At 42.1% G+C, this 25,013-nt stretch overlaps 3 protein-coding genes across 3 annotated transcripts; 1 reads left to right on the forward strand and 2 right to left on the reverse strand.

Annotated features, from left to right (window-relative positions):
- Positions 1-3,013: 3,013 nt before the first annotated feature.
- On the reverse strand, positions 3,014-13,696 carry Topors (TOP1 binding arginine/serine rich protein). The gene is made up of 3 exons (XM_031377057.1): positions 13,526-13,696; positions 12,134-12,331; positions 3,014-6,526 (listed from the first exon to the last, which is right to left on the reverse strand). Exons 1-3 carry the CDS (start codon positions 13,526-13,528, stop codon positions 3,599-3,601), a joined length of 3,129 nt encoding a protein of 1,042 aa, XP_031232917.1. The 5' UTR covers positions 13,529-13,696; the 3' UTR covers positions 3,014-3,598.
- Smim27 (small integral membrane protein 27) lies at positions 12,174-14,078 on the forward strand. Its single transcript, XM_031377059.1, has 3 exons — positions 12,174-13,046; positions 13,369-13,571; positions 13,893-14,078. Exons 2-3 carry the CDS (start codon positions 13,527-13,529, stop codon positions 13,995-13,997), a joined length of 150 nt encoding a protein of 49 aa, XP_031232919.1. The 5' UTR covers positions 12,174-13,046; positions 13,369-13,526; the 3' UTR covers positions 13,998-14,078.
- A 246-nt stretch (positions 14,079-14,324) lies between these two features.
- Ndufb6 (NADH:ubiquinone oxidoreductase subunit B6) lies at positions 14,325-23,169 on the reverse strand. The gene is made up of 4 exons (XM_031377058.1): positions 22,868-23,169; positions 21,233-21,325; positions 16,465-16,509; positions 14,325-14,505 (listed from the first exon to the last, which is right to left on the reverse strand). Exons 1-4 carry the CDS (start codon positions 23,045-23,047, stop codon positions 14,437-14,439), a joined length of 387 nt encoding a protein of 128 aa, XP_031232918.1. The 5' UTR covers positions 23,048-23,169; the 3' UTR covers positions 14,325-14,436.
- Between the last annotated feature and the right edge of the window lie 1,844 nt (positions 23,170-25,013).

Below are 25,013 nucleotides of genomic sequence, written 5' to 3' on the forward strand. Positions count from 1 at the left end.
GCATGTATCACTGAGGGCTAGTATCCAAAATATATAAAGAACTAAAATAAACTAGGTATCAAGAAAAGAACCCTATTAAAAATGGGGTACAGATCTAAATAGAATTCTCAAGGAAATGCAAATGGCTGAGAAAATTATTTTTTGTTTGTTTGTTTTTGTTCTTTTCGAGACAGGGTTTCTCTGAGAAGCCCCAGCTGTCCTGGAACTCACTCTGTAGACCAGGCTGGCCTCGAACTCAAATCCGCCTGTCTCTGCCTCCCGGGTGCTGGGATTAAAGGCATGTGCCACCACTGCCCAGCTGAGAAAACTTTTAAAAAATGGAATCATGAAATTTCCAAATATAAAGATGGACCTAAAAAAAAGCCATCCTGAGTGAGGTAGCCCATACCCAAAATAAGTCTGCTATGTATTTGTTTATGTGTGGATATTAGCTGTTAGGCCGTTACAATCAGGCTACAATCCACAGAACCAGAGGTTAGGTAGAGTACAGGATTACTAGGGACAGATCTTGTTAGGGAAGGGAATTAGAATATACTTATGGATGAAGGGAAGGGGGCTGGAATGGGAAGTTTAAGTGGGGAGGTACAGGGGAGAGGATGGGGGAACATAGGAAGAGTCAGCTAAAATCAACAAGAATTTCAGGGGTTGCATAGAAATCTAATATAGTAGAAGCTTCCTAAAAAAAAAAATATATATATATATATATATATATATATACTTCACACATATATTTTTACATATAAATGTACACACACACACATATATATGTACACACGCACACACACACACACACACATATGAAAGCAATCTAAACAAAGTTGCCAAATAATGGGAGCACCGACTGGCCATCTCTGTCACCAAGTGAAGTTTTCAGTACCAGAATTGGGTTATATCTAATTGAGTTGTTGGCCAAGTGTAATCTGCAAAACTAGGCTGTTGCTCTTCACAAAATGTGACATGGAGCAGTCTAGGTGATGCCCACAGAGCCTCCAACCCTATGATCTAGCACCTTTGGTACAGGAAGGTACTCTGCTATCAAGAGAAATGTAAGCACCAACTAGCCATAAACCCTCTGACAACGCTATCTTCCCTACAATATATGTCACTGCAATGATGGTACAAAACTTGCAGGACTGTTCAACTAGTATCTGGCTTGAATGAAGCACCCTCCCCCCAACCTACCCGAGATGGAAATCATACCCTACACATCTTAAGTGACCAAGAACCTAAGACTAGTGTCTTAGTCAGGGTTTCTATTCCTGCACAACATCATGACCAAGAAGCAAGTTGGGGAGGAAAGGGTTTATTCGGCTTACTTCCATATTGCTGTATATCACCAAGGAAGTCAGGACTGGAACTCAAGCAGGTCAGGAAGCAGGAGCTGACGCAGAGGCCATGAAGGGATGTTCTTTACTGGCTTGCTTCTCCTGGCTTGCTCAGCCTGCTCTCTTATAGAGCCCAAGACCTCCAGCCCAGGGATGGCACCACCCACAAGGGGCAATTGAGAAAATGCCCCACAGCTGGATCTCATGGAGGCACTTCCCCAACTGAAGCTCCCTTCTGTGATAACTCCAGCTTGTGTCAAGTTGACACACAGAACTAGCCAGTACAACTAGGTAGCCCAGAGACCTAGAGTAAAACCAAATACAACCTTTTAACAAAATAGAGATTAAAATGACTCCCAAATTGCTCAATCGTCAAAGCTTCTTTCAACAGATGGAACAGACAGATTCACAACCAGATGTTATGCAGAGTGACAGACTTCGGCACACTCAGCCCTATACAGAACATCTCTATCAAAACTCAGGGAACCCCAGAGCAGAGGAAAGAGCCCGAGTCAGAGGGGATGGTGGACAGCCAAAGAAGGCCATCTAAATCAACATGATTAAACCATTATAACCTCAGAGACTGAGGGAGCATGCCAAGAGCTTGCATGGTTTGCGCAAGGCCCTTTGCATATATATATATTATGGTTTCCAATTTAGTTTTATGAACTCCTGAATGTGCAGACAAGTGTCTCTTGTGTGTTCTCTTGGGTTTTCCTAGCCTAGTTCTGTTTATCTTACTATATTTTGTTTTACTGTTACCCCTTAGAATTCTAATGATACAAGAAGGGAGTGGATTCAAATTACAAAAGGAGGTAGGAACTGGGAGTAAAGGGCAGGAAAACAGTGCCCCCCCCCAAGAACCCTTAAAAAGGCTTCTTGCAATTACAAAGTCCATTTCTGAATCATATAGTTCTTCTGCTATTTCTCACTATGTGAACTTCAAACTGTCAACATCAATTTTAGATTCTATTTTAAAGTCATTTTCTACTGCCTTTTAAGCAGATTTCGAACATGATTTTTACCTAAATTGTTTCTACACTTTTAACAACCCTGTTTCTAAAATGCTAGGCCCCACTCCTGCCTCTAGATCGCTGCAGAGTCTCTGCCTTTCAGATTCTATTGCTGTCAACTTATTTTCTGGACTCTTAACTGAACTCACTTCCACTAAGATCAGGTTCCCTCTGTATGTAAGACGTATTTACACACACACACTGCTCTCCAGAGAACTATATATTCTTTACACAATTGCTTTAACTAAACAATCAGTAAACTCCATGAGGGAAAGGATTCTATATGCCTTTTCTCCCACTAAAACCCAATACAGACTGGCCATGAAGCAAGCCTTCCAATTTCTACTCAAGAATGAATACAGGAAACAAGGCAAATTGAGGCTTAAATTTGGAATAAGTTCAAGCTCTGCTGTTCACTGACAATCCTTTATCAGATTAGATACAAAGAGCCACTTTGTGCAGAATTGTCAAAGCAGGTTTGGCCAGGGTTCTTGTGTTTGTAGTAAAGCCAAATGCTCCACAGCCACACTCTCCTCAAGAAAGTAAGAGAGAGACTCAGCGTCACAGTTAAAGAACCGGATTAGCCACTGAAACTGAGTCTGTGAATGTCCACCCGGTTTTTAAGCCTTTGGCTCTAGCAAAACTTCGAAGAAATCAATGCTGCACAGAAAAATGTCTCAATTTTTTAGAGTGTACAGTTTTATTGTCTTTTGTTGAATACACATTTGTCTTATTGCCAGTCCAGATAATCAAGTATATAAAGAAAATACTAAACTTTTGCTCTTGGCAGAAGTCAAGACAACCTGTGCAGATTAAAATTACTTACTTCAGTCTAAGAAATGTTTTGAATCATACAAATCTTTTATGAAAAATAACTGTCTAAAAGCATTCTCCCAGCTTGTAACACACTTCCAGAATAACTTTCAAAAAAAAAAAAAATTCAAAAATACTACCATAAAAATATGTCAATACCATATGGCTTTATGAAATAACTCCTAAACTTTTTTTATTTTTATTTAAAAAGGTTCCCAAGTTTTAAATAAACAGCTAGCAACATTTTTATCACTTAAAAGTGCATATATCTGGGAATGGGACATACATAACTTTTTGAACAAATAATGAATTTTACAAATTAACACACACACAGTTAAAATATTTTAAGAGGCAAAGTTTTTCCAGGAAAAGCCATCCAGACTGCAAATGATGACTTTTACCTTTTTCCTATAGCCTCTGGATTATCAAGGAGATGCTTTGGCAGTTTTATGACAGATCACAGTCTCTACCAGGAGACACTGACGATAATGAGGTCCGCGGAGATGGCAATGGTCTCGATGGTTCAGTCTGAATAGACACATTACTGGACTGGCTCTCCAAATCAGAGGCAAAGGTGCTTTCTTCTCTTACATCAAGAGTCTGTTCAACTGAGACTGCCGGTGATTCACTATTCTCCAAAGTTTGGCTGGTGTTCAAGTCATCAGTAAGTGCTGTAACATTGCACTCCTTGTCCAGGACACCAACCTCATCTTCTATCGTGACAACATCTTTAGTTTCAAATCCTTCCGAGGAAGGAGTCAAGACTTCCTCTTGAACAGGCTGTGGCAGACTGCTGTGGCTACACTCAACAGCTGCCTTTACTTCAGTATCCCTGTCGCTATCACTGTCGATGGTTATAACTACTGGCGACCGTGTAATATTTTCTCCATGGTGTTTCTTATGCTTCCTCTTATGTTTCTTCTTTTTCTTTTTGTGGTGCTTACTTGTGTCCATAGCCTTTCCTTCATAAACTATCTCTACACTTAGGCTCCGTGTCCTCCTTTTCCTCCTCTTGTGTTTTGTCTCTCTGTCTGATGATCTGCTATCTGAAAAGCTGTCACTCTCATTTTTATAATTTCCATCCAATTTTGATGATTTTTGGTAATGACTGTCCTTCACTTTGGAAGCAAACTCCCGAGTCGGTTGAGCCTCTTCACTAGTGCCTTCCAAATGCCGGGTTTTGTACTTCCGCTTCCCTCCAGGCTTTTCATTTCTCACCCGGTCAGGCCCAGCTGATGCAGTCCTCGACCTGTTACTGGACATGCTCCTTGATCGGCGCCTTTCATAGTAGTAGTATTTCCGTTCACTGTGATTCTTCTTCCTAGCATTTGTTCTTTCAGAAAAAGACTGAATTCTAACTTCTGGACTTGAAGACTGTCTAGAATAATGGGCTCTTGAAAGAGTCCTCCTCCTGTATGATGATTCATAACCATCTCTGTCCTTGTTTCTACTATAGTAAGTATATTCCCACTTATATTTGCTTCCATAATTATTTCTTAAATAATAGCGATCTCGATTTCTGCTTCGTGATCTTCTTTTGCCATGATCACTGCTACGAGACCTTGATCTACTGGTGCTTCCACTACTAAGAGAAAGTGTCTGGCTTCTTCTTGACCAGCTGCTATCTCTAGTTCTTGATCTCTTCTTGTCCTTTCTCGCTCTAGGTCTGCTACTACTCTCCCTACTTCTGGATCTCTTACTCCTCAATCTTTTCTTCCCATGATGCTTCCTATGATTCCTCTGATCATGTCCACTTCTACTCTGGGGACGTGAATCTGAACTCCTTGATCTTCCTCCCTTCCTGTGTCGATGGTTAGATGGGGAACACACCCTGTCACCTCTTGTAGATGAGCTGTCCCTGGGAGTTGGCAAGGATGTAGATCGTTTCTCTTCTTTCTTCGAGTTTCTTCTTGTGTCAGAGTCACAATGGCTTTTACTCATGTGTTCATCTTTTCCAAGGATGGACCGCGGAGATGAAGACCGACTAGCATCACTGTCAGCTGAACTGTAAGACTGCTCTTGTTCTTGTGTCTTCGCTGCTTCCTCTTTCTCACAAGAGCCCAACTCCTCAGAATCAGAAGACAGTTCAACAAGTTCTGGGGTCCTTTCAGCTAGTGGCTTAACAAACCCAACAATGACACAATTATCTGATGATGAATCACTGTCGTTATTTACATCGTCATTAGTCTGTACTCCTTGTATCTGAGATGTGGTTCCTCCAGAGACAAGTTCTTCATCTGAACTGTCCGAAGAGTTTAAAAGGGAAGACACACCAACATGCACTTGCTCTGAACTTGAATACGATGGTCCAGGAGTTTCATCATCCCATGGTGCCTGCCTAACAGTAGATACATTCACATCTAGCTCTTGAGTTTCAGCTTCATCTGGTGATATTGTAATGACTGAAGAATCAGAACGGCTGCCTTCTTCAGATGAAGGAGGGCAATCATAATTAGCATGCTGGTCAAAAGCTGCCATATTGAAGGGAGATCTAGCAAAACTGATAAATTCATGTATAAAATGCTCAGTTCGATTAAGCAAAAATGGTCTTAAGTCAGACACAAATGCTTGACTCTCCAAATCATAGCGAGTAACATTACTCATGATGATGTGCTGGACAATATTGACTAACGAACCATGGGCTCCAAAAAGAACAGTAAGTTCACGTTTTAACCAAGGAACTAATCTGTGAAGGCAAGCTGGATTTCTACGGAAGAACTCAGCTGAAATATCCCTGTAGCGGCCACCATCTTCAATACTTCTAACTCGAACACCAGCACGATAAAGAGTTCGCCTGAAATTAATAATATCTTGTTCTTGAATTTTCCGCAAAGATCTCTCATCTGTAGTAGTTGGCCCCCTTAATGCCATTTGTCTCATAAACTGAGGAATGTCAACATCTCTAGGTCTTGTGGAAATACCTAAACCTTCAAACAGCACTCCACTGTCTGGAGGCGTGGTTGTTCTTCTACTTAGAGTACTACTGGGTGAGTAAAGAGAGGCGTTCCGTTCTCTTGTCATGGTTGTCCGGTAGCGAAACCTTCGAACCTCAGGGTTGGTAAAGGAACCATTATAGGAAGGCCTGAGGACGTACTCCTTGAAGTCATCTTCAGCCCTCACAGAATGGAAAATAGAATCAAAGGGCTGTTTACACAGTGGGCACTCAGCTTTGTTTTTTGACCACTCTTGTACACAGCGAAAACAGAACTTATGTAGGCAGCGATCTAAATAAGACACATTATCAAATCTATCCAAGCATATAGGACACTTAGAATCAGGAGATGCATCAGCTGGTACTGTCTGCTGCAATTTGCTAGTGCCAGCTTTAGGTGAAAAGTTGTCCATTTTAAATTCCTTAGCAGCTGAGGCCATTATCTGTAAAAGGGAAAGAAGTGTATCAGTAACTCAGTAATAGGATAATTAAACAAAAATGCTTCATAAAAACTTTGTTCATACTTCAGCAAAAATGAATGGCCTTAACATAAAGACCGTACATAATAAAAGCACAACAATAGACATGCTCCAAGATCCATTTCCGAAGATACAATCCTCTCTGTACCCAAGTGTTACTATCTGTACTTTAATTTCACCTTTCACGTATAGGAAAAGTACCAGTACACAGTAGGCTCTTAGGTATCATATAATAGGCTACATAACCTAAGTATTTTAAGAAGTATTTGACACAAAGACATAAGCACAAAAGCAAACAAATACCTGCGACCCCACTCAGAATAAATAAGTAATACTCCACTGTGTCTGTTATTTCATGTTATGACCATTGTTTCTTTCCTAGACTGGACTATTAAAAAAAAAAGAGGAAAACCCTTTTGTCCTCAAATGTTTCATATGTCAGACATATATGCCTCCAACACTATGTTCTAATGATTTATTCTATTCATGATATGCTATGTATTTACAGAAACAATATATAAATAAATGTGTATGTATATATATATATATATAATATAATATATAAATAAATGCCCAGACTGGCTTCCCAAACTTAGGCAATGCTCCCGCCCTGCTTCCTAAGTGTGCATACAGGCCACCAGAACTAACCTTCCTTTTTAACTAAATCTAAAAGTGAAGCCACCAGGTGTACTACATGCTTGATGTTTCCTTCCTTACTATCTGCACCCCATCACTAGAATGCTAACAATCAGTTCTTTACATTTATCACATCAGCTTGTAGCTTACAGAATGAGCTGGCTGAAGCTGACATCAAACATGCATTGTATTTCATCCCTCTCATGTATATATCCTTTCCTGTGTTAAATGCTATACTAACCAGCTTGTACATAGTACAAAGTTCCTTTCTTTCACATCTTCCACCCTCTTCAAAGGATAGAACTATAACTCTCCAAATAATAAATTCATCGGTCGAAGAAGAAAAAAACAAAAACAAAACTACTTCAACAAAAACTGTACTGATGAAATACAAGTGTTCCATCATAGGTTTTCCAAATTAAATGTCTTTCACTTTGGGCATCTTGACTTTCTTAGAACCATACCTTGAGAGAAAGTCAATTAATCCAAACAAATGTTTCTTTAGTGGTCTAGATATTTCCAGACTTCTTTTTAGAAGCATTTCTCAGCATTTCTCTCTATTTATAATCAATCCATTCAAAGAAAAGTTAAAAAAGATATTAAAGAAAGAAAAAAAAGAAAACTGACAGTATGTGCTCAAAGCACACAAATAGCAGAGAGGGAAGAAACTGACAGATGAGACAACACAGACTGGTACCCAGGCTCCAACTAAACACAGCTTTAAAAGCCAGAGGAATCTGCACTGACTTTAGTTAGCTAACACACGGAGTAGACTTTAATGGAGAAAAAGATCAGTAAATTTCAAAATAGAACATATTTTATCTTAACTTCTTTCTCTGGAAGGCAGAATTTTATTGTTTACTGAACATTTCTAATTCACACAAAATTTACAGCTTAGACCTGGGAATGAATGTAGTAACTAAGTGGTAGCCCTGCCTGGACAGGTAAAGCAGACCTGGTTTCTATTCCCAGAACTTAAAAAGGAAAACAAAGGAAAAAACAACAAACCAATTAGATTTCTGTTGAAATTTTATATTACATCGAAATCACATTACATTGAAATCATACAATATCTAAAACAAAACTCTGAAATCACATTAATCACGACATCTGACGTAATAACTGAAACGCCCACCACTGACAGATGAAAAGTGTGATTTAGTACTACCAACAGGGTCAAAACCCAGGCTGGGGAAGTCATCTGCTTTAGGGGACCGCCTCCAGATGGCTTTGCAATGCTTCTTTCCACCTTGGTAAGAAGAGGAGTTTGGGTGGTGCAGACTCATTACTGCTCATCAAATTCTACCTGTGAGTTCCAGCCAGAGACTGGACATCGGTCCAGAATTTCCTCCTACAACACTCCAGAAAACTAAGACAGAGTGGGAAAACACAATGCAAGAGCCAGAGGTTGGGAAGCTTAATGTTTAAGATACAACACAGCTGTGGTCACCTGCACAAGTCCAAGCCAGTTAAAGATTACAACATGGGGAGAGAAAGAGGTCTTACAAAGGACCCAGGTCAGCACCACTATGGTGGCAGCCACAATCAAACACCGATGCGAGTGTGTTCAAAGCATGATGATGAAGATGACAGAAGAACTCCCAAAGCCCCACCCTTAGCTGAAGATCTATAGGTAGCTGATGGCTGCTGTGGGGAGTCCCTTTCTCTGAGAATTGGCTACTGGTAGACTGCCTAAACCCCTTTGGATAACCCTACCACCATAGGGATATAAGCAGCATTAACAGGACCCAGTGACTTATATAAAAAAAATATGAAGAAAAAAATTACTTAGTGATAAAAGTAATAAGTAATAAAGTGCTGATTGCTACAACATATCTAATAAATCACACCCACACACCCACCCCACATATTGTATGGTACCATTCATACAAATGACCAAAGTAGTTCAATAAAGAGGAAAAGATGACTTGAGCTACTGAGATTTCTTTCTGAGAAGATCAAAATGTTCCATAATTATATTTGGGTGATAGCCACACACCTTGGTAAATACACTAACAACTATATTGGGATAGCTAGGAACAGATAGACTGGAGGGTTATTTGCACAAGAGGTCCTAACTTTGGTAGCAAAGATGGACCCATTTATATTTTGCACTTTGTATTCTAGAAGAAGCCCTGTAAATGGTCCACTGCCCAGTAACCTAGGGATTAGGGCTACCAACCAATCCCCCCAGAGCAGATTAATCAGCTCTTCATAAAAAGCCAAGTCCCACACAAAGTCTATTATTACTTTAGGATGCACTGAACTTTTTCTTTTTTAACCTTCCAATCTGCTGATTCTAACAAAGATTAAAAAACCCTTTATACTATAATTTTGGGGAAATTTCAGGTTAACAGGGTCAAACATAATTAGGGAAAATAGATGGAGATCATGAACTTCAGAATTTTCTTTTTTTTTCCCTTCCAAGTCAAGGCTTTCTACAAAAGTCAGCTCCTACAGCATTCCTTAAATTATCACTGGACACAAGTTAATCATCTGATGGCACTTTAATGCAGCACTACTGAGAATTAATGCTGAGAGTTAACACTTTTGGGGTGGTGGGGGTGGGGTCAAGATATGTATGTAGCCTGGCTGTCCCGAAACTCATGGATCTGCCTGCCTCTACCTCCCGAGTGCTAGGATTAAAGGCATGGACACCACATCCAACTTGAATCAAGACTTCTTAGTTTGATCTCCCCACAGATCAAGCTGGGACAAAGTTGAAAGTTACTTCTCAAATACTCTCAACTCTAAAATAGGCGTAGTTTGAAAATGCTTGGCCCAGGGAGTGGCACTATTAGGTGTACAGATACCTTGCTGGAGTTGGCATGTCACTGTGGGGGTGGGCTATGATACCCTCCCTCCTAGTCACCTAGGACACAGTCTGCTCCTGGCTTCCTTTGGATGAAGATGTAGAACTCTCAGCTCATCCAGTGCCATGCCTGCCTGGACACTGCTGTGCTTCCCTGACATGATGATAATGGACTGAACCTCTGAACCTGTAAGCCAGCCCCAATTAAATGCTGTCCTTTATCAAAGTTGCCTTGGTCATGGTGGTGTCTGTTCACAGCAGTAAAACCCTAAGATAAAAACAGAATACCAATAGCCTTTTAAAATAGGAAAAGGAGGGCGGTGGTGGCGCACGCCTTTACTCCTAGCACTTGGGAGGCAGAGGCAGGCCGATTTCTGAGTTCGAGGCCAGCCTGGTCTACTGAGGGAGTTCCAGGACAGCTCGGACTACATAGAGAAACCCTGTCTAGAAAAACCAAAAAAAAATTAAAAAATAAAAATAAAATAAAATAGGAAAAGGAAAGTCGTGTGAAAGGATGTAATCTGAATAAACAAGCACTTAGCGCAGGGCTTGGTGGTGAGAGTTCAACATAGTTACCTAAGTTATTGGAAAGTCTGACATTGATCTAGATCATCACCCACATCTTTGACAGGTTTCCAAAGATAGTAACAACTATAGTTAACATATCTAAGCAAAGTAGCTAACAACATCCACGAGCAGATAAAACAGAATGATGACTGGTAAAAGCAATCTGCATTCTTCTTGTAAACTGAATAGTTTAAAAGTTGTAAAGTCCTAAATGACTAAATTTAATTTCTTTTCTTTTCTTTTTTTTTTTGGTGGGGCTAGACAAGAGTTTCTCTGTGTAGCCCTGGCTGTCCTGGAACTCATTCTAAAGACTAAGCTGGCCTTGAACTCAAGAGATCTGCCTGCCTCTACCTTCAGATTGCTGGGATAAAAGATATGCACCACCACTGCCCAGATTTTAATTTCAATTCCAGTAATAAAAAAATTTTATTGGAACCAGGCACCCTGGAATATTCCTGCATTTCCAGAAGACTGGAAGATGAAGGCAAGAGGGTCAGAATATCAAGGTCACCCTTTGAATTGTAGGGAACTTGAGATCAGTCTTGGCTACAAGGGTCCCTGCCCAAAAATAGAGGGTTGGGGGTTGCTTGAAAGCTATTCCTGTGATAGCCACTCCTTCTAGATAAGGACTGATTGAGTGTGGCTGACTGAAGAGGTTTGCATTTATCAAAAATCCAAACCTTTGCAGGGCAGTGGTGGCGCATGTCTTTAATCCCAGCACTTGGGAGGCAGAGGCAGGTGGAATTCTGAGTTCAAGGCCAACCTGGTCTACAGAGTGAGTTCCAGGACAGCCAGGGCTACACAGAGAGAAACCCTGTCTTGAAAAAAAGAAACAAAAAACAAAAAACAAAAAACAAAAACAAAACAAAAAAACAAACAAAAAACTAATCCTTCAAATCCTCTCAAACAAAAACCTCTACCCAGAACTAGCTTAACTCTTAAGACACATTTTTTTTGTTTTTCTCCCCTTTAACATAGAAAGGTACCCAGCAGAAATGGTTCCCAGTTTCCTTCTTAATCCTGTCTTCACCTTTGCCCTGCCCCTCTCCAGTCTACCAATCAGAATCAGCAGCCCATTCGGAAAGGGTACTAACTAGAGGACGCGTAATGAAGTCACAAGGCACACAAGCCCTGCCCACAATGTGTAGCACTCACTGCACAACTCCTCTCGCCTTAACAGCTTCCTTAGTTGAATGCTACTATCTCAGATGGGAAAGACAATCACACCACTTACGTTACATAACCACGACCAACTGAAATGCTAATCCCATTTCACAGACAGGGTCCAGGGCTGGGGACCTGCCAAGGTCACACTTCCTATCAGTGGCAGCTGTGAGTGCGGCGGACTCACAGCTCGATCCCGTAGGCAGGAGCGTTCCAGCCCTTCTTCAAGCGGAGCCGGGAGACACTCCCCTCGATTGCTCACCACTGCAGATCCACAGGTGCCCGGCATCGTGGCGACTCCAGCCTTAGGAAGCTCGGGCAGTGAAAGGCCCAGACCCCAGGGCTGCTCCCGGGCCCAAGAACCCTTCACCCATTGTTCCCGGACGACTCACCTCCGAGGACGCGGTGGCAGGGACCGCTGGGCCGCTAGAAGCTAGCTCCCGCCGGCCCAGTAAGCTCGGCCGGTGGCGGCAGGATCCGCGAAGGCGTACCCGGCGGCTTCTGCGCCTCCCCTCCTCGGCGGGCGCCAGAGGGGGCGCTTCACCCTCCTCGCGAGACAGCGGAGACCCCGGTGGCGGCGGCTGCGACCCCTGTGACGTAGAACGCTCATCACCAAAGGCAGTTTGGGGGCGGAGAGAAGGCGAGACCAACCTCCCCAGCCCGCGCTGCAAAACACGGATCGTCCACCCCCGCGCTCGGGGCGCATGCGCCGACAGCGGGCGCACGCAGAAGGCGGGGCCTGCGGCACGGACACCAGACCCTGCCCTGCCCCCACCGCGTGGGGGCACAGCACCAAGTGGGCAATCACAGCCAAGCGGGCCGAAAAGCTCCCGCAGGATCAGCGGGGGCTCACCAACTTCAACAGGTTGTTAGAATCCTCTACGGTATCACAAGAACCGGACTGAGCTCCGAGAGCACCCAGGTCCTTCGACTATTCAGCTGGGATGAACACCAGGCATCTCTTTGACCCCGCCATAACTCCCTCGGACCTGCTTTCCTCTTTCCACTCTCGGAAATCTACTCTAAAAATGTTATCTGACACATCTGCGCCCAGAGCCGAGCAGCCCAGCCTCTGCTGGTCCAGGCTTCCACTCTGCACACCGCCAGCATCCTCAGGGTGAACTGCTAGTTCGCCTGCCAAGCTGTCTCTCTCGGGACTTAAGTATTTCAAACTTGCTGCAGTCCCAAGCATTCCATAAACGGCCCGTCAACACAAGTTGGCCGGCAGATCCACCATTTGGGTAACGTGTGCAACAAAATTAAAAATATTTCCAGCGATCAGCGATAATATTCTATTTGTTCTTGGTGAGCGGCTCAACTAATAGTTCCCAACGATTTTTTTTTTTTTTGTTACCTAAAAGAGTGGATGACATTGTTTTAAGTCAAACATAAACATACGAACGTCTATTCGCATTTTGTGGAAACGGATGTGGGTGTGGGGCGGCAACTTTGATTCTTCCAGCGTGAACTAGTTCCCAATAAACTTTTATCACGCACACAATGGCACACTATTTTGCATTAATACCGCACTGCAAATGCAGGATAAAGCAGTTAAGGAATTCCTATGTGAGCGTAGAAAAGGCGCGATCTTAATATTTTCTCTTTTATTCCCTCCGCTGCCTGAAAGGCGGGCTAGGCCCGGGTCACGTGACGCTCTGCAACTCCGGGCGGAAGCCCGCGGGAGCGCGCAGAATCCCGCTGAAAAATGGCTGCTGCATCGGGGTGTACCGCGCCCGCGAGCGGGCTGTAGGGCCCGCGCCACCCCGTCCCCGCTGCTCCCTTACCATGAGGCCGGTGAGTCGCCGAAACCTGGACTGGACTTACTCCTTGGTAGGTACGGGGGACAGCGCAGCTCCAGAGTGCACCATCGCAGGGCCCGCGAGCCGAAGGCAGACTGTTCGCTCGCTGCTTGGAACTCCAAAACCCATTCCTAAATTGAGCGTTCACGCCCTGCCCTCGGCTCCGCCTCTTCCTGGAGGACACGCTTTTCCGCCTCTGACGTCAGGGGTGGCAGGACCTGCCTGCCTGCCTGCCTCTTGGCTGCGTTAGAGGGACTGGGGTCCCTCTCCACCTGTAGCTGGTAACCAGGCCTACACAGGGAAAGCACCCAGCACATTGATTTTTCTTTTTGCTTTTCCTCTCCCCTTTTAGTTGCTACTTGCAATCGTCTTGCTCTCTTGGGGATTCGTCATCTATGCATCAACTGTAGCTGCACGACGACAGCTACAGAAGGAGTTTCCAGACAAGTTCTTCTGAATGAATTTTCGTAATTCTAAGCAAAGTTATTTTCCTCATACGGCACCTATGTAGACTCAAAAGTAAAATTTACAATACAAATTTGCGTATGGTCTTTTATGATAAGCATTAACACGCCAATTTTTCAAAAAGATCGGACAACCCTTTTTGTATCAGTGCTCCAAACACTTCATTCACATCCTGTCTAATTAGTATGTAAACAAAACTGTGACTAAAATGTGTTTTGCATCCTGTTTATCAAAACGGACAGAAAAAAGTAGCTAGTAGCTCTGTTTAGTATTTGTCTTTTTACTGTTAGTCTCAAATCAGAGAACCTTTGGACAGTAATAACATTCTGTGAATGAGCTTTATTAATTACTTTTCCAGGAAACAGATGTAGTAAATACAGCACTTTAGGAACACACTTGTGCTGTTACATAAGTCTGTTTTTGAGGGCTCTTCAATGATGTTGATCAGGAAAATCTCTCATTGGTGGAATTACTTCTCCAGTCTCCAGAATTGTATCACCCTAAGGAAAACAAGAAAGTGTTTAATAGAAATTTTTCTCACCAAATATATACCTCATTGTAAAATATTCCAACATTTGCTCAACACAATAAATGACTATAAACATACTTTTACATTTTGTTAACTTAAAATTAAGCCAGGTATGGTGGTACATTAATCCCAGTACTCTAGAGGTAGAGGCAGGTGGATCTCTGTAAGTTTGACGCCAGCTGGTCTACATAGCAAATTTCAGGGCAGACATGACTACATAGATTGACCCTGTCTCAAAACAAACAAACAAAAAAACAACAAAAAGAACCCCCAAAAAAGCCCCTTCAAAATTATTTTGCATTTTACCTAAAACATTTCAATTTGGATGCTAATTTTTTACTTGTACTGATTTGTATGTGAAGCTTAAAAAGATTAATCAAATTATTACATGAGGACTTAAAAATTAAAAAGTATAGGCATACTAATGTGCACATTTAGATGGTAGACTACAGTTTTGAAGTATGGATATACTTGTGAGACTATCTCCACAATCGAGGTCATGACATCCTTCTCATTACAAGACCTAGTATTTTATTCCTTCAATCTATTGTCTCAACCTCCACCTCCAGGTTTCAGAAAAATACTGTGCATAGGTCATTGTATGCTATTCCATGTTCGGGCACTGCATGAAAAAGCTAGTTATGCTCTGTTATTCGTTTTAATAAGGGCTGGGGCAGAACAGACTGGGAGGACAGCCTGACTCATACTAGTCTACCATATCAGGAAGATGGAAACCTGTTCTGTTAAGCCAGAGACTTGCAACCCTGTCATGGCCTGGTCTATTCTAGAGGACAGGGACGTTCTTCAGTTTCTCAAAAGAGACTCTGGAACTGGTCAACAACACAGTCACAGCAAAGGACTGCTGTAGGAAAAAGAACATTCCAAAAATAAAGAAATGCTACAAACCCACTGACATGGTCTTCTGAACAGAGCCTGTCTTATCCTTTGATAAGAATGACAACCCCAGTGTAGGGGAATGCCAGGGCCAATAAGTGGGAGAGGGTGGGGTAGCAAGCATGGGGAGGGGGAAGGCAACAGGGGTTCGTTCTTGTTGTTTTTGTTTGTTTGTTTTTTGAAGGGGAAACTGGGAAAGGAGAAACCATATGACATGTAAATAAAAAAAAAAATGACAGCATGACCTTTGACTATGAATGGCAACATAAGCACATAATTAAATAATCATGCAAGCAAAGAATAAATTAATATTAGCCAGCTTAATAAAACTATCAAATTAATGTCCCACTTTGAGGCTACCTGGGATCTGACACACATTGATTACACTTAAGTAAATAACAGACATTTCCTGTTATTTTCTAAAGCAGAGTTCCAGTGTGGATTGTTAGCCAAATTTGATAGTCTCCTTTTGCAGCTGATAACATAACTGTAACATATGCTACCTAATTCAAGTTTGAATTTACCATTATGGTGGCTCATTCATTACTCATATGTTAGCAGTCATGTATTGTGTTGAACATCCTGAGTGCTAGGACTAAAGGCATGAAAGAACTTTTTTTAAAAAATTACTTTTAGAGCTTACATCTTTGTAAGATAAAATTTAAATCCACACAAACGTGTCTTAACTTCATAGACTGAGAACTATAGGGACAAAGCCAAAGAAGTTAGAATCCAGAAATAATAGGACTTCAGTTGTTAGCTGCCTACACATGTATCTCTTCAGGCTCGTGCTGTAATTCTTGACCCCTGAAAACCTGGTGGTGCCTTCTACTGTAGGACAGTCAAGGTCATAAAACAAGGTGGAAAGTACAGTATCCACTCCTCATTTTCCACTATCACTCTAGCCCTCCTCTTCTCCCCTGCAATAATACACAAACAGTAAGAAAAGATCATTTTATTCTACTGAACTTGGCAATCACTAGTAGAAGGGGGGTGGGATAACATACAAACAAAAAACTGGAGTTTTGAGACTTACTGGAAATATTCTGGGCTTCGAGCCAACAATGCCATATGGTTTAGTCTGCAATAAAAATAATTCTGTGTAAATTACAGTGTTAGAATTTTTCTGAAAATATTGTAGATCTTTTCCCAAAATTTTTACTTAAAGTCTCCAATTTTCCCAGAACTCTGGCCTCATATTAATTAAACACCTCCACTTAGTTGTCATAAGTTGTCATGCTCCCAACAACACAGTATGATCTTTCAACATGGATCACATTTCTGCTCAAAGTTTCAAAATCCTTAAAAGAAAAGGATGGAGCCCTTGCTGTGACCTCTACAGCCCAGGAGGACTCATACCTAGATAACTGTTTGCCTTTCTACACCCCTCCCTTACTGCCCCTTAGTCACAATGGCTTCTTAGCTATGAGTCCAATCAATAAAGTGTGCTATGTCCCAGGGCTTTTGTGCTTAGTGATTCCTCTACCTGAAATATACTCCTGGTTATCTAATTTTTCCCTCTTCTCATTCCAGTTAGGTACCTTTTACTATCACCTCTGCAGAAAGGTCCAATTAAAACAGCAGCTCCCTGTCATTGTCTATTCCTTTACCATGCTCAATTTCTCTTTTAGAGAACCGATCACTTCCTATAACAGCATACGTCTCTTATTCATGCGCTTATTGCGTCTCCAAGACTAGAGTAAGCATTTCATGAGGCAGGAACACAATCTGCAGTGTATACTGCTGTACCTGTGTTTACAGTGCTTTGCATACAAAAAGAGGCACTAAATATATAAGTGTAGGATAAATAAACTCACAAAGCATGTATGTATATATAAGACACCATCTCAAAAGACTTAAAAATTACTGGCATGATGTAAGACGTAGCATTATATAAGGCAAGGGGACCAAGATTATGAGAGAAACATAAGACTACAATACAAGGAAAATAAAATGTCTGTATTATGTGTAAATGTGGCCAGGGCCAGTGAGGTGATTCTGGGTAAAAACCACTTGCTACACAGGCCTGGCAATGTGAGTTCAACCTTCAGAACCCACATGAAGATAAAAGGAGACAGCCAGCTCCACAAAATTGTCCTTTGACCTCCCACAAACACATTATGGGACATCTGTGGCTCCCATATACAACAAATGTACACATTTAAAATTTTTATTTTAAAAAGAACTTTGGCCAAAGTCAGGAAGATACTAAGATGTTTTCCAAGGATGCAGAATGCAGTTACTGAAGCAAATGTTACTGAAATGAAGCTGCAGAACTCACCTAAATTAACCAAGAGGAAGAATAAAGGGTATGTGGCTCAGACCCTACCAAAGATGAAATGGTGGATATGTCCACTAAGTGGCTAAGAAAGCATGAATCCCTCAGAGTAGTAACTACATATTAATGTCTCTTTTTGTCAACCCAATTCTGCAGTTTATTAAATATGCTTCTGCTAAAGGACAAATGTATTTTCAATCTTAAGACAACTTGGTCATAGAGATGATAAAGGGAACCACACTTAGTACAACTAGATAAATGCCAACTTTTAAAAGTTGGGACAGGACTGGAGAGATGGCTTACATGTTAAGAGCACATACTGCTCTTCCAGAAGACCAGAGTTCAGTTTCTGGCACCCACAGTGCTTGGCTCACAGTTGACTATAACTCCAGTTCCAACGAGATCTGACTCCTTGTCTGGCTTCCATAGGCATCTGCATTCATGTGTACATACCCACACAGAGATACAGACATAAGCACACACACACATGGAAAAACAAATCTTTAAAAATGTAAGTAAGGGGAGGTAGAGAAGGGAAGTGGGTCTGGAAAGAGTTGGAGGAGAGGTAACTATTATCAAAGCTCATTGCTTTGGGTTCTATGAAGCTCTCAAAGAACTAATATAACTAAAAGAGAAAAAGTTGGGATGATCCATATTCTACCATCAGAGCGTTTTTTAAAAGATTTATTTATTTTTATTTATATGAGTACACTGTAGCTGTCTTCAGATACACACCAGAAGAGTGCATCAGACCCCATTATAGATGGTTGTAAGCCACCATATGGTTGCTGGGAATTGAACTCAGGACCTTCAGAAGAGCAGTCAATGCTCTTAACCACTGAGCTATCCCTCTAGGGCCTACCATCAGAGTGCATCTAAGTACTAACAGGTTAGCCTCAGGATTATAATGAAAATGTATAACAGACATACTTCTAATTTAAAGTTGAATAAAAAAATTGCTTCTTGGAGGTACCACTTTACCATATAAATACCTAAAGTTAAGACTGAACAAATAAATTTATAAATGGGCTTGAAGCACTTAAGAAAATGTGATTACATTTGTAAGTGAAATTATCTTAAGAATTCAAATTTAATTAGTTCAAAGACAGTAGGGACAGAATAAGTTTGTTGGTATTTTATCAGAGGTATGGCAGTTTAATTAAGGTAAAAGTACACTTTAATTTAAAATATAAACTGACAAACTAAATCCCCATGTAACACTCTGCCCAGTTCAGTACATCAGTCACTTCTGAACGTTCCAACCCTACCCTGACAGAAGGCAGCGTTCTTTTCTAGGGATCAACATGCTAACACAGTAATGAAATAAGATGGACAGTGACATGGAGAGGCCCATGGAAGTGCAAGTGAACATGGTTCTCAAGTCCATCAGTACAGAAATGGAAACCACTCTCTGACCCTTAGAGATATAAGCTGTCAGTCCACTGTATTGTTGCAGAAGGGTTTTCTGTTGGCTTTTGAAGTGAAAACAGCTCCATTCAAATCCCTACTGGCACCTACTAGTCTTACATGCATCAGGCAGGCCAGGACAACATGGACCCTCCAGGAACTATTATGGAAGCATGTAATCCAAATCATTTTGCCTTTTCCCCCAACTTCTAATTTGTACCAAACTGCAACGGCCTCCAGCTGATCTGCCTGGTGTAGAACTTTGCTTCCTTCACTCTGTGTTCAATGTTTCTCTACATTTCCCTCTCAATCCTCATGCCTTCTCCCATTTAACAGTGGAGAATTCTGCTCGAGTGTAAGCTCATGGATGTCACCAGTTGAGAGCAAAGAGAGCCAGGGTTAAGGCTAGCTTGCAGTATATATGAAACCAAGTCTCAATACACACACAATAAAGGGTTCCCTCTGCTTGTAACACATTTTGCTCACCTCTTCTCCCTAGATTTTGAAACTTTCCTAAATTGGTCTCAGCTTATGGGGTCAACATTTCCTCAGTCTGGGGGACATGCTCATCACAGACTTTCTGTCTGTCCTTTCAACTGGCCTAACTTGTTCCCTCCATAGTCTTCCTTGAATTTGCTATCTGTCTTCTAACAGTACATATTCCTGGATGTCAAATACTTACTTTTATATGTTCTTTCTACAACAATAAAGAGGACATACTATTCCATTCTTGTTGCTCAAAGACTATATTGTGGGCCAGGGAGATGGTTCACAGAGCAAAGGCTTGCTGCTAAGCCTAACAACCTGAGTTTGATCTCTGGAGACCACATGGTAGAAGTAGAGAACCCAAGTTCTTCAAACTATCTTCTGACACTCTTCAATCTTCTTGATCTTAGCATGTTTGAAGGTAACAAGCCAATAATCTTGCTCCATTGGAACACTTCTTCCAATGGGCTTGCTTCAGGATTCCCTGTGACTGCGCTGGCCAGGAATATCAAGAAGCTGAGGCTGCTTTCCTCTTGCTGCATCTATCAGGCAGCACAGAGTTTCTGTCTGCCTCCTGGCTGACAACACTGAGGTGCTGCCTGCTGGACTGTAACTTAGAGATGGCCCTGTTTCCAGGCCTTCTTAATGGACAGATTTAGTGACCATGCATACAAACACACGCCCACATTCACACCAATACTTCCAGTTCTACTTCCATTCTCTAAGGTGTTCTCCTGTTTCATGTAAGTAACTCCTTTCCATCAGTGTACTTACTTGATCAAGCTCCTCACATATAACAAATGTCCTGTCACCATCACCACTCCTTATGATGTTTAACCTCCTTAGCTTATTTGAGTTCTGATGTCTTACTCCACCTCGGTTCCTTACTTGACTTCCTTCTCAAATTCCAATATCCTATACCAGGTTGCTGCCACTAAGGCCTCCCAGATGGACACGCTGAGCTTACTCCAGCAGCTCTCACTGGACATTTACACTATCTGAGTTCCAACACTCCACACCACTGTTCCCTCTTCTATGGTATCCCAGAAACTGCATGCCCTTCTACTGCCTAGGATCCAATAGTGGGTACCAACCAACTGTGCTGTCCTTTGTCTTTAAACCGTGGCAAGTGCTCTAGTCAACCCCATGCAAGAGCTTTCCATGAAAAAGTTCATGTTTTTTGGACACCCTAGATTCTAAAGGAAGAGAATTATGAAAAATCAGATTAGAACAAGGAAAGGGAACTGAGACATGACAAACCCATTTGGAATGATGTCACATACCTGACTGGCCTAAAAAAGCAGCAGAAATCATCTTTATACCTGTTTAGTCCTGCTGTTCAGGACTCCAGGGTTAGACATTCTGATCACTTAAACACTACTTAAGGAAATGCATTGCAAAAGTTAGAAACTAGTATAAGAATAATCTGTTGATTTTCAAGTTTTGAAACTACTTGTATATAAGAGTACTTAAAGTTCAATTAAACATTTTACACCCCCCCCAACAAAAATTCAAAGACCTTTATAATCAGCTTAGCGTGGCATATTATTTTCTGAGTACAGCATAGCCACAAGAAATTATTGGACAATATTAAAAATAAGTTCTGGAAAGCATACATTCAAAGCATACTTACAGCCACATGATATTTGACGTAATAGTGAACGAACCAGAGAGGTATAAGCACATGAGAAACAGTGTAGAGACTGGAGCGGTATGCCTTAAAGATCTGTGGGGGAAACACACATACAAGGTAAGCAAACATCCACTTTTTACATTTTTATTTTTTAGGCTTATTTACTTTATGCATATAAGTGTTCTGTCTGCACATATATATGTGTACCAGGAGTATGCCTGGTGCCCTCAGAGCTCAGACAGAAGAAAGTATCAGATGCCCTGGAACTAGAGTTACAGTTTTAAGCCACCATGTGAATGCTGGGAACCAAAACTGGGTCCTCCGAAAGAGCCAAGTGGTCTTAAACAGAGTCATCTCTCCAGCCTCACCCTACCCCCTCGCTTTTATTTTTTCATTAGTTTATTTTGAGATAGTGTCCATTAGTTTATTTTGAGATAGTGTCCCACTCTTTAGCCAAGGCTGGCCTGCCTCACTCTGCAGAGATCCTCAGCTATCCTCCTGACTCAACCTCTGGAGCTCCTGTGATTACCAACATGTGCTACTTACTATCCCGAGCATGAGGTATCTTATTTTTCAATGTGTATGTGGAACAAAAACCAAATCAAACAACAAACAAAAAATTTCCACCATCACCCACAATGTGTGAGAATTACTTTACAAACTTCTAAATGGAACATATTTCCTGACAGATTAGGGCCAACCTATTCCAATATTTTCACTAGCTCTGAGGCTTCCTACAGAATATCCATAGACTCTAAGACTTAGAGTAAGTACCATTCTGCAAGACTACTAGACAAGGCTTATAATAAAAAGCATTCTGCAAGACAGAAGGTGTTCTTGTTCAAACCAACCAAGACTTTGTACTACTACTATCATCATCATCATCATCATCATCATCATCATCATCATCATCATCATGAAAGCAATTCTCACACAAAATTCATTACTCATCACTGATGTGACTTAATAGCAGACTCCAAGAAAATATCTGGAATCCTTACAATAGAAAGTAGACCTTGAGTGAACGTTTCTTCTGCCTGACCAAGTCATGGAATGCAATTTAAAAGTAACTAAAAGCGTGTTAAACGTACATAGTGATGACTAGAAAGGGAGCTTTAGAGTCTGACAAAGCCTACCAAACAGAACCCTGTCTTCTGTTGCGACCCCAGGAGGCTGTACTATACCAGCTGGTCCTCTGGTAGCTGAGTGAGGCGTTGGCCGGTCTCTATCACCTCAACCTTACACACCGCGTAAGTGCTCTCAAATGCTAAAATCAGTCTGTGAACTCTGGTTAATTCTGACCAGTTTAACCTGAGGAAAGGTATCTACATTCAAAACAACTACACGTGCAATGTCCTGTAAGACCTAAGGTCCGACTTTTCAGTAACATCTGACAGCCACAGGAGGTCATCCGAAGCCAACCTGCTCCTGGACTCCAGACCCCATCCCTGAAGTCTAGCGACGCGACAGCGTCTCCGCTAAGCCTGAGCCCCTGGACTGATTGACCCTTGGGGCCCTCCCGGGTGTGCGGGTTCTGGACAGGGTCCGGCCTTGATGGGACTGAGAGGAGTGGGTGGGTTGGCCGGGCTGCGACCCGGGGTGGGAACCTGGACACCTGGGTGGCTCATCACTCACCATGTTCTTCCACAGGGCCCCGTCCCGCAAAAAGTTACCCCAGAATCGCTCCAGGGGCCACATCCTGCGCGGGGGCAATACAGGCTCGCGGGGGCTCAGCTCCTGGTCCTTCAGCCATCGTCTCCTTAGCTCCCGCAGCTGCTGCAGCCGCAGCTTTTCATCCGGCGTGTACCCCGACATGTCCCCGGCGAGCTTACCAGAGAGTGACAGCGCGCGCCCGAACCCTGCGCCGGTCACTTACGCGCTCTCCCGCCCCGCAAAGCGACCTTGGGGCGCCTGGGAGCGGCGCGGTGTGATGATGTCACACCGGTCCAGCCTCCGGGGACGGGCCGACTCCTTCGCGGAAAGCAGGCTCTGCTCATGCGCAAAGCCCTCTCCGGTTTTTAAGAACCCGGATTAAGAGTTAGGAGGAAGGTCTGTCTCTTAGTTAAGAACTAAGAAGTGGGCCGTGATAGAAAGTGTGAGAATTCCTAGGGCTAGAGTTCAAAGAAAGAACTTGTGGGGGAGGGGGCCGGAAGGACAAGAACGATGGTTTAGCGAACCTCTGCCCCGCCCCCTTGAATTCTTGTCTTCTTGACCTAGAGACAATTGCATCCAAGTTTAGCTCCCAGCCCTTTAGGAACAGGCTAAGTGACCTTGAGCGCCTGTCTCGGTGTCTTCCGTCTTCTGTACTGCAGAAATAAAGCGCACCTTATTTGGGAGGCTTACTTAGGCTCGCCTCACTATTTGATCCTGCCGTCCCACTTAGAAAGATATCCCAAAGGTATGGCAGTAAAAATTGACAGGGGTGTGCACGAATATTCATCACGACAGGATTTGTAATAGCAAAACATTGGAAGTCACCTCCCAGATTCCTGAATAGAAGGATTAGTGGGAAAGCTTGTAGTACTGTAAAGCATTGGAATCCTGCTGCCATAAATGAGCCTTCTATTCATAACTAGAATTTGATAAGTTAAAAGTAAGGGCGGTGGTGGCGCACACCTTTAATTCCAGCACTTGGGAGGCAGAGGCAGAAGCAGGCCGATTTCTGAGTTCAAGGCCAGCCTGGGCTACAGAGTGAGTTCCAGGACAGCCAGGGCAATCCAGAAAAACCCTATTTCGAAAAACCAAAAATAAAGTAAATAAATAAATAAATAAATAAATAAAATCACCTACACCGAGTAGAAAGAAGTGTATACGGTATGCTACCTTTTATCCAAAAGCGGGGAGAGTAGTGGTGATACTAAGTATATATACATGCTCGTTGAAAATTTTAGAGTAACAAATGAAAATAGTTTTGTTATTTGTATTTGTTTTTGGAGACAGGGTCTCATGTAGTTTAGGATGGCTTTGAACTTGCTATTTAAGGGAGGCTGGACCTAAACTCCAAATTCCCTTGCCTCCCCTATTCATAAGCTGGATGGAATACTCCGGTATGCCCAAACTTACAACTGCTTCAGACAACAACACCAATATTACAGAGGGAAGATAGGATAGACACAAAAGCAGAAACTAGGGAGTTTGGAGATGACTTAGTGGTTAAGAACACTTGCTGCTCTTTCAGAAGACCTGAATTAGGAGAATCTGGCTACATCGTGGGGCTTCTGGAAACTGAGAGTTCTTCAGCAGAGAAGAATATGATCCATAAGGCTCTCTCTAGCGAACCAGCGCTGGAGAAGTTCCTAAGACTAGTAGGCAACTTGATTAGCAGGTTTCTCTAGTCAAAGATGAAAACATTTCAGCATCAGTAAGTAGTATCAATGGAATGATTTTTAAAATATAGAACACATCACATATAACCAAGTCAAAATACTTTATTAAAAAACCTCATTTTTGGCTTTCAGATGGTCTCTTTTTTTTTTTTAAGATTTTATTTATTTTATGTATGTGAGTACACTGTAGCTGTCTTCAGATACACCAGAAGAGGGCATTGGATCATATTACAGATGGTTGTGAGCCACCATGTGGTTGCTGGAATTTGAACTCAGGACCTCTGGAAGAGCAGTCAATGCTCTTAACTGCTGAGCCATTGGATGGTCTAAAAAACCAACTTATTTTGAAATCTGGTAAGAAAACAAATCAGGCATTTTTCTAGTCTTTTGTACAAATTACATCTTACAGTAGTAACAAAAAGTTTCTGGGGAAATGTTCTTCAAAGAAGCAGTTT

Source organism: Mastomys coucha, unplaced genomic scaffold (genome assembly GCF_008632895.1).
Source record: "Mastomys coucha isolate ucsf_1 unplaced genomic scaffold, UCSF_Mcou_1 pScaffold18, whole genome shotgun sequence".
NCBI lineage: Eukaryota > Metazoa > Chordata > Mammalia > Rodentia > Muridae > Mastomys > Mastomys coucha.

Bases quoted from the DNA above. Each gene is read 5' to 3' on its own strand.
- Smim27 (XM_031377059.1), top strand. From the start codon at position 13,527: ATGAGGCCGGTGAGTCGCCGAAACCTGGACTGGACTTACTCCTTG. The intron at 13,572-13,892 runs GTAGGTACGGGG...CTCCCCTTTTAG, and splicing joins TGGACTGGACTTACTCCTTG to TTGCTACTTGCAATCGTCTT.
- Topors (XM_031377057.1), bottom strand. The intron at 6,527-12,133 runs GTGAGTCGTCCG...TCCCTTTTACAG, and splicing joins CTGCCACCGCGTCCTCGGAG to ATAATGGCCTCAGCTGCTAA.
- Ndufb6 (XM_031377058.1), bottom strand. From the start codon at position 23,047: ATGTCGGGGTACACGCCGGATGAAAAGCTGCGGCTGCAGCAGCTGCGG. The intron at 21,326-22,867 runs GTGAGTGATGAG...TTTCCCCCACAG, and splicing joins GGGCCCTGTGGAAGAACATG to ATCTTTAAGGCATACCGCTC. The intron at 14,506-16,464 runs GTAAGTCTCAAA...TGTTTTCCTTAG, and splicing joins CGAAGCCCAGAATATTTCCA to GGTGATACAATTCTGGAGAC.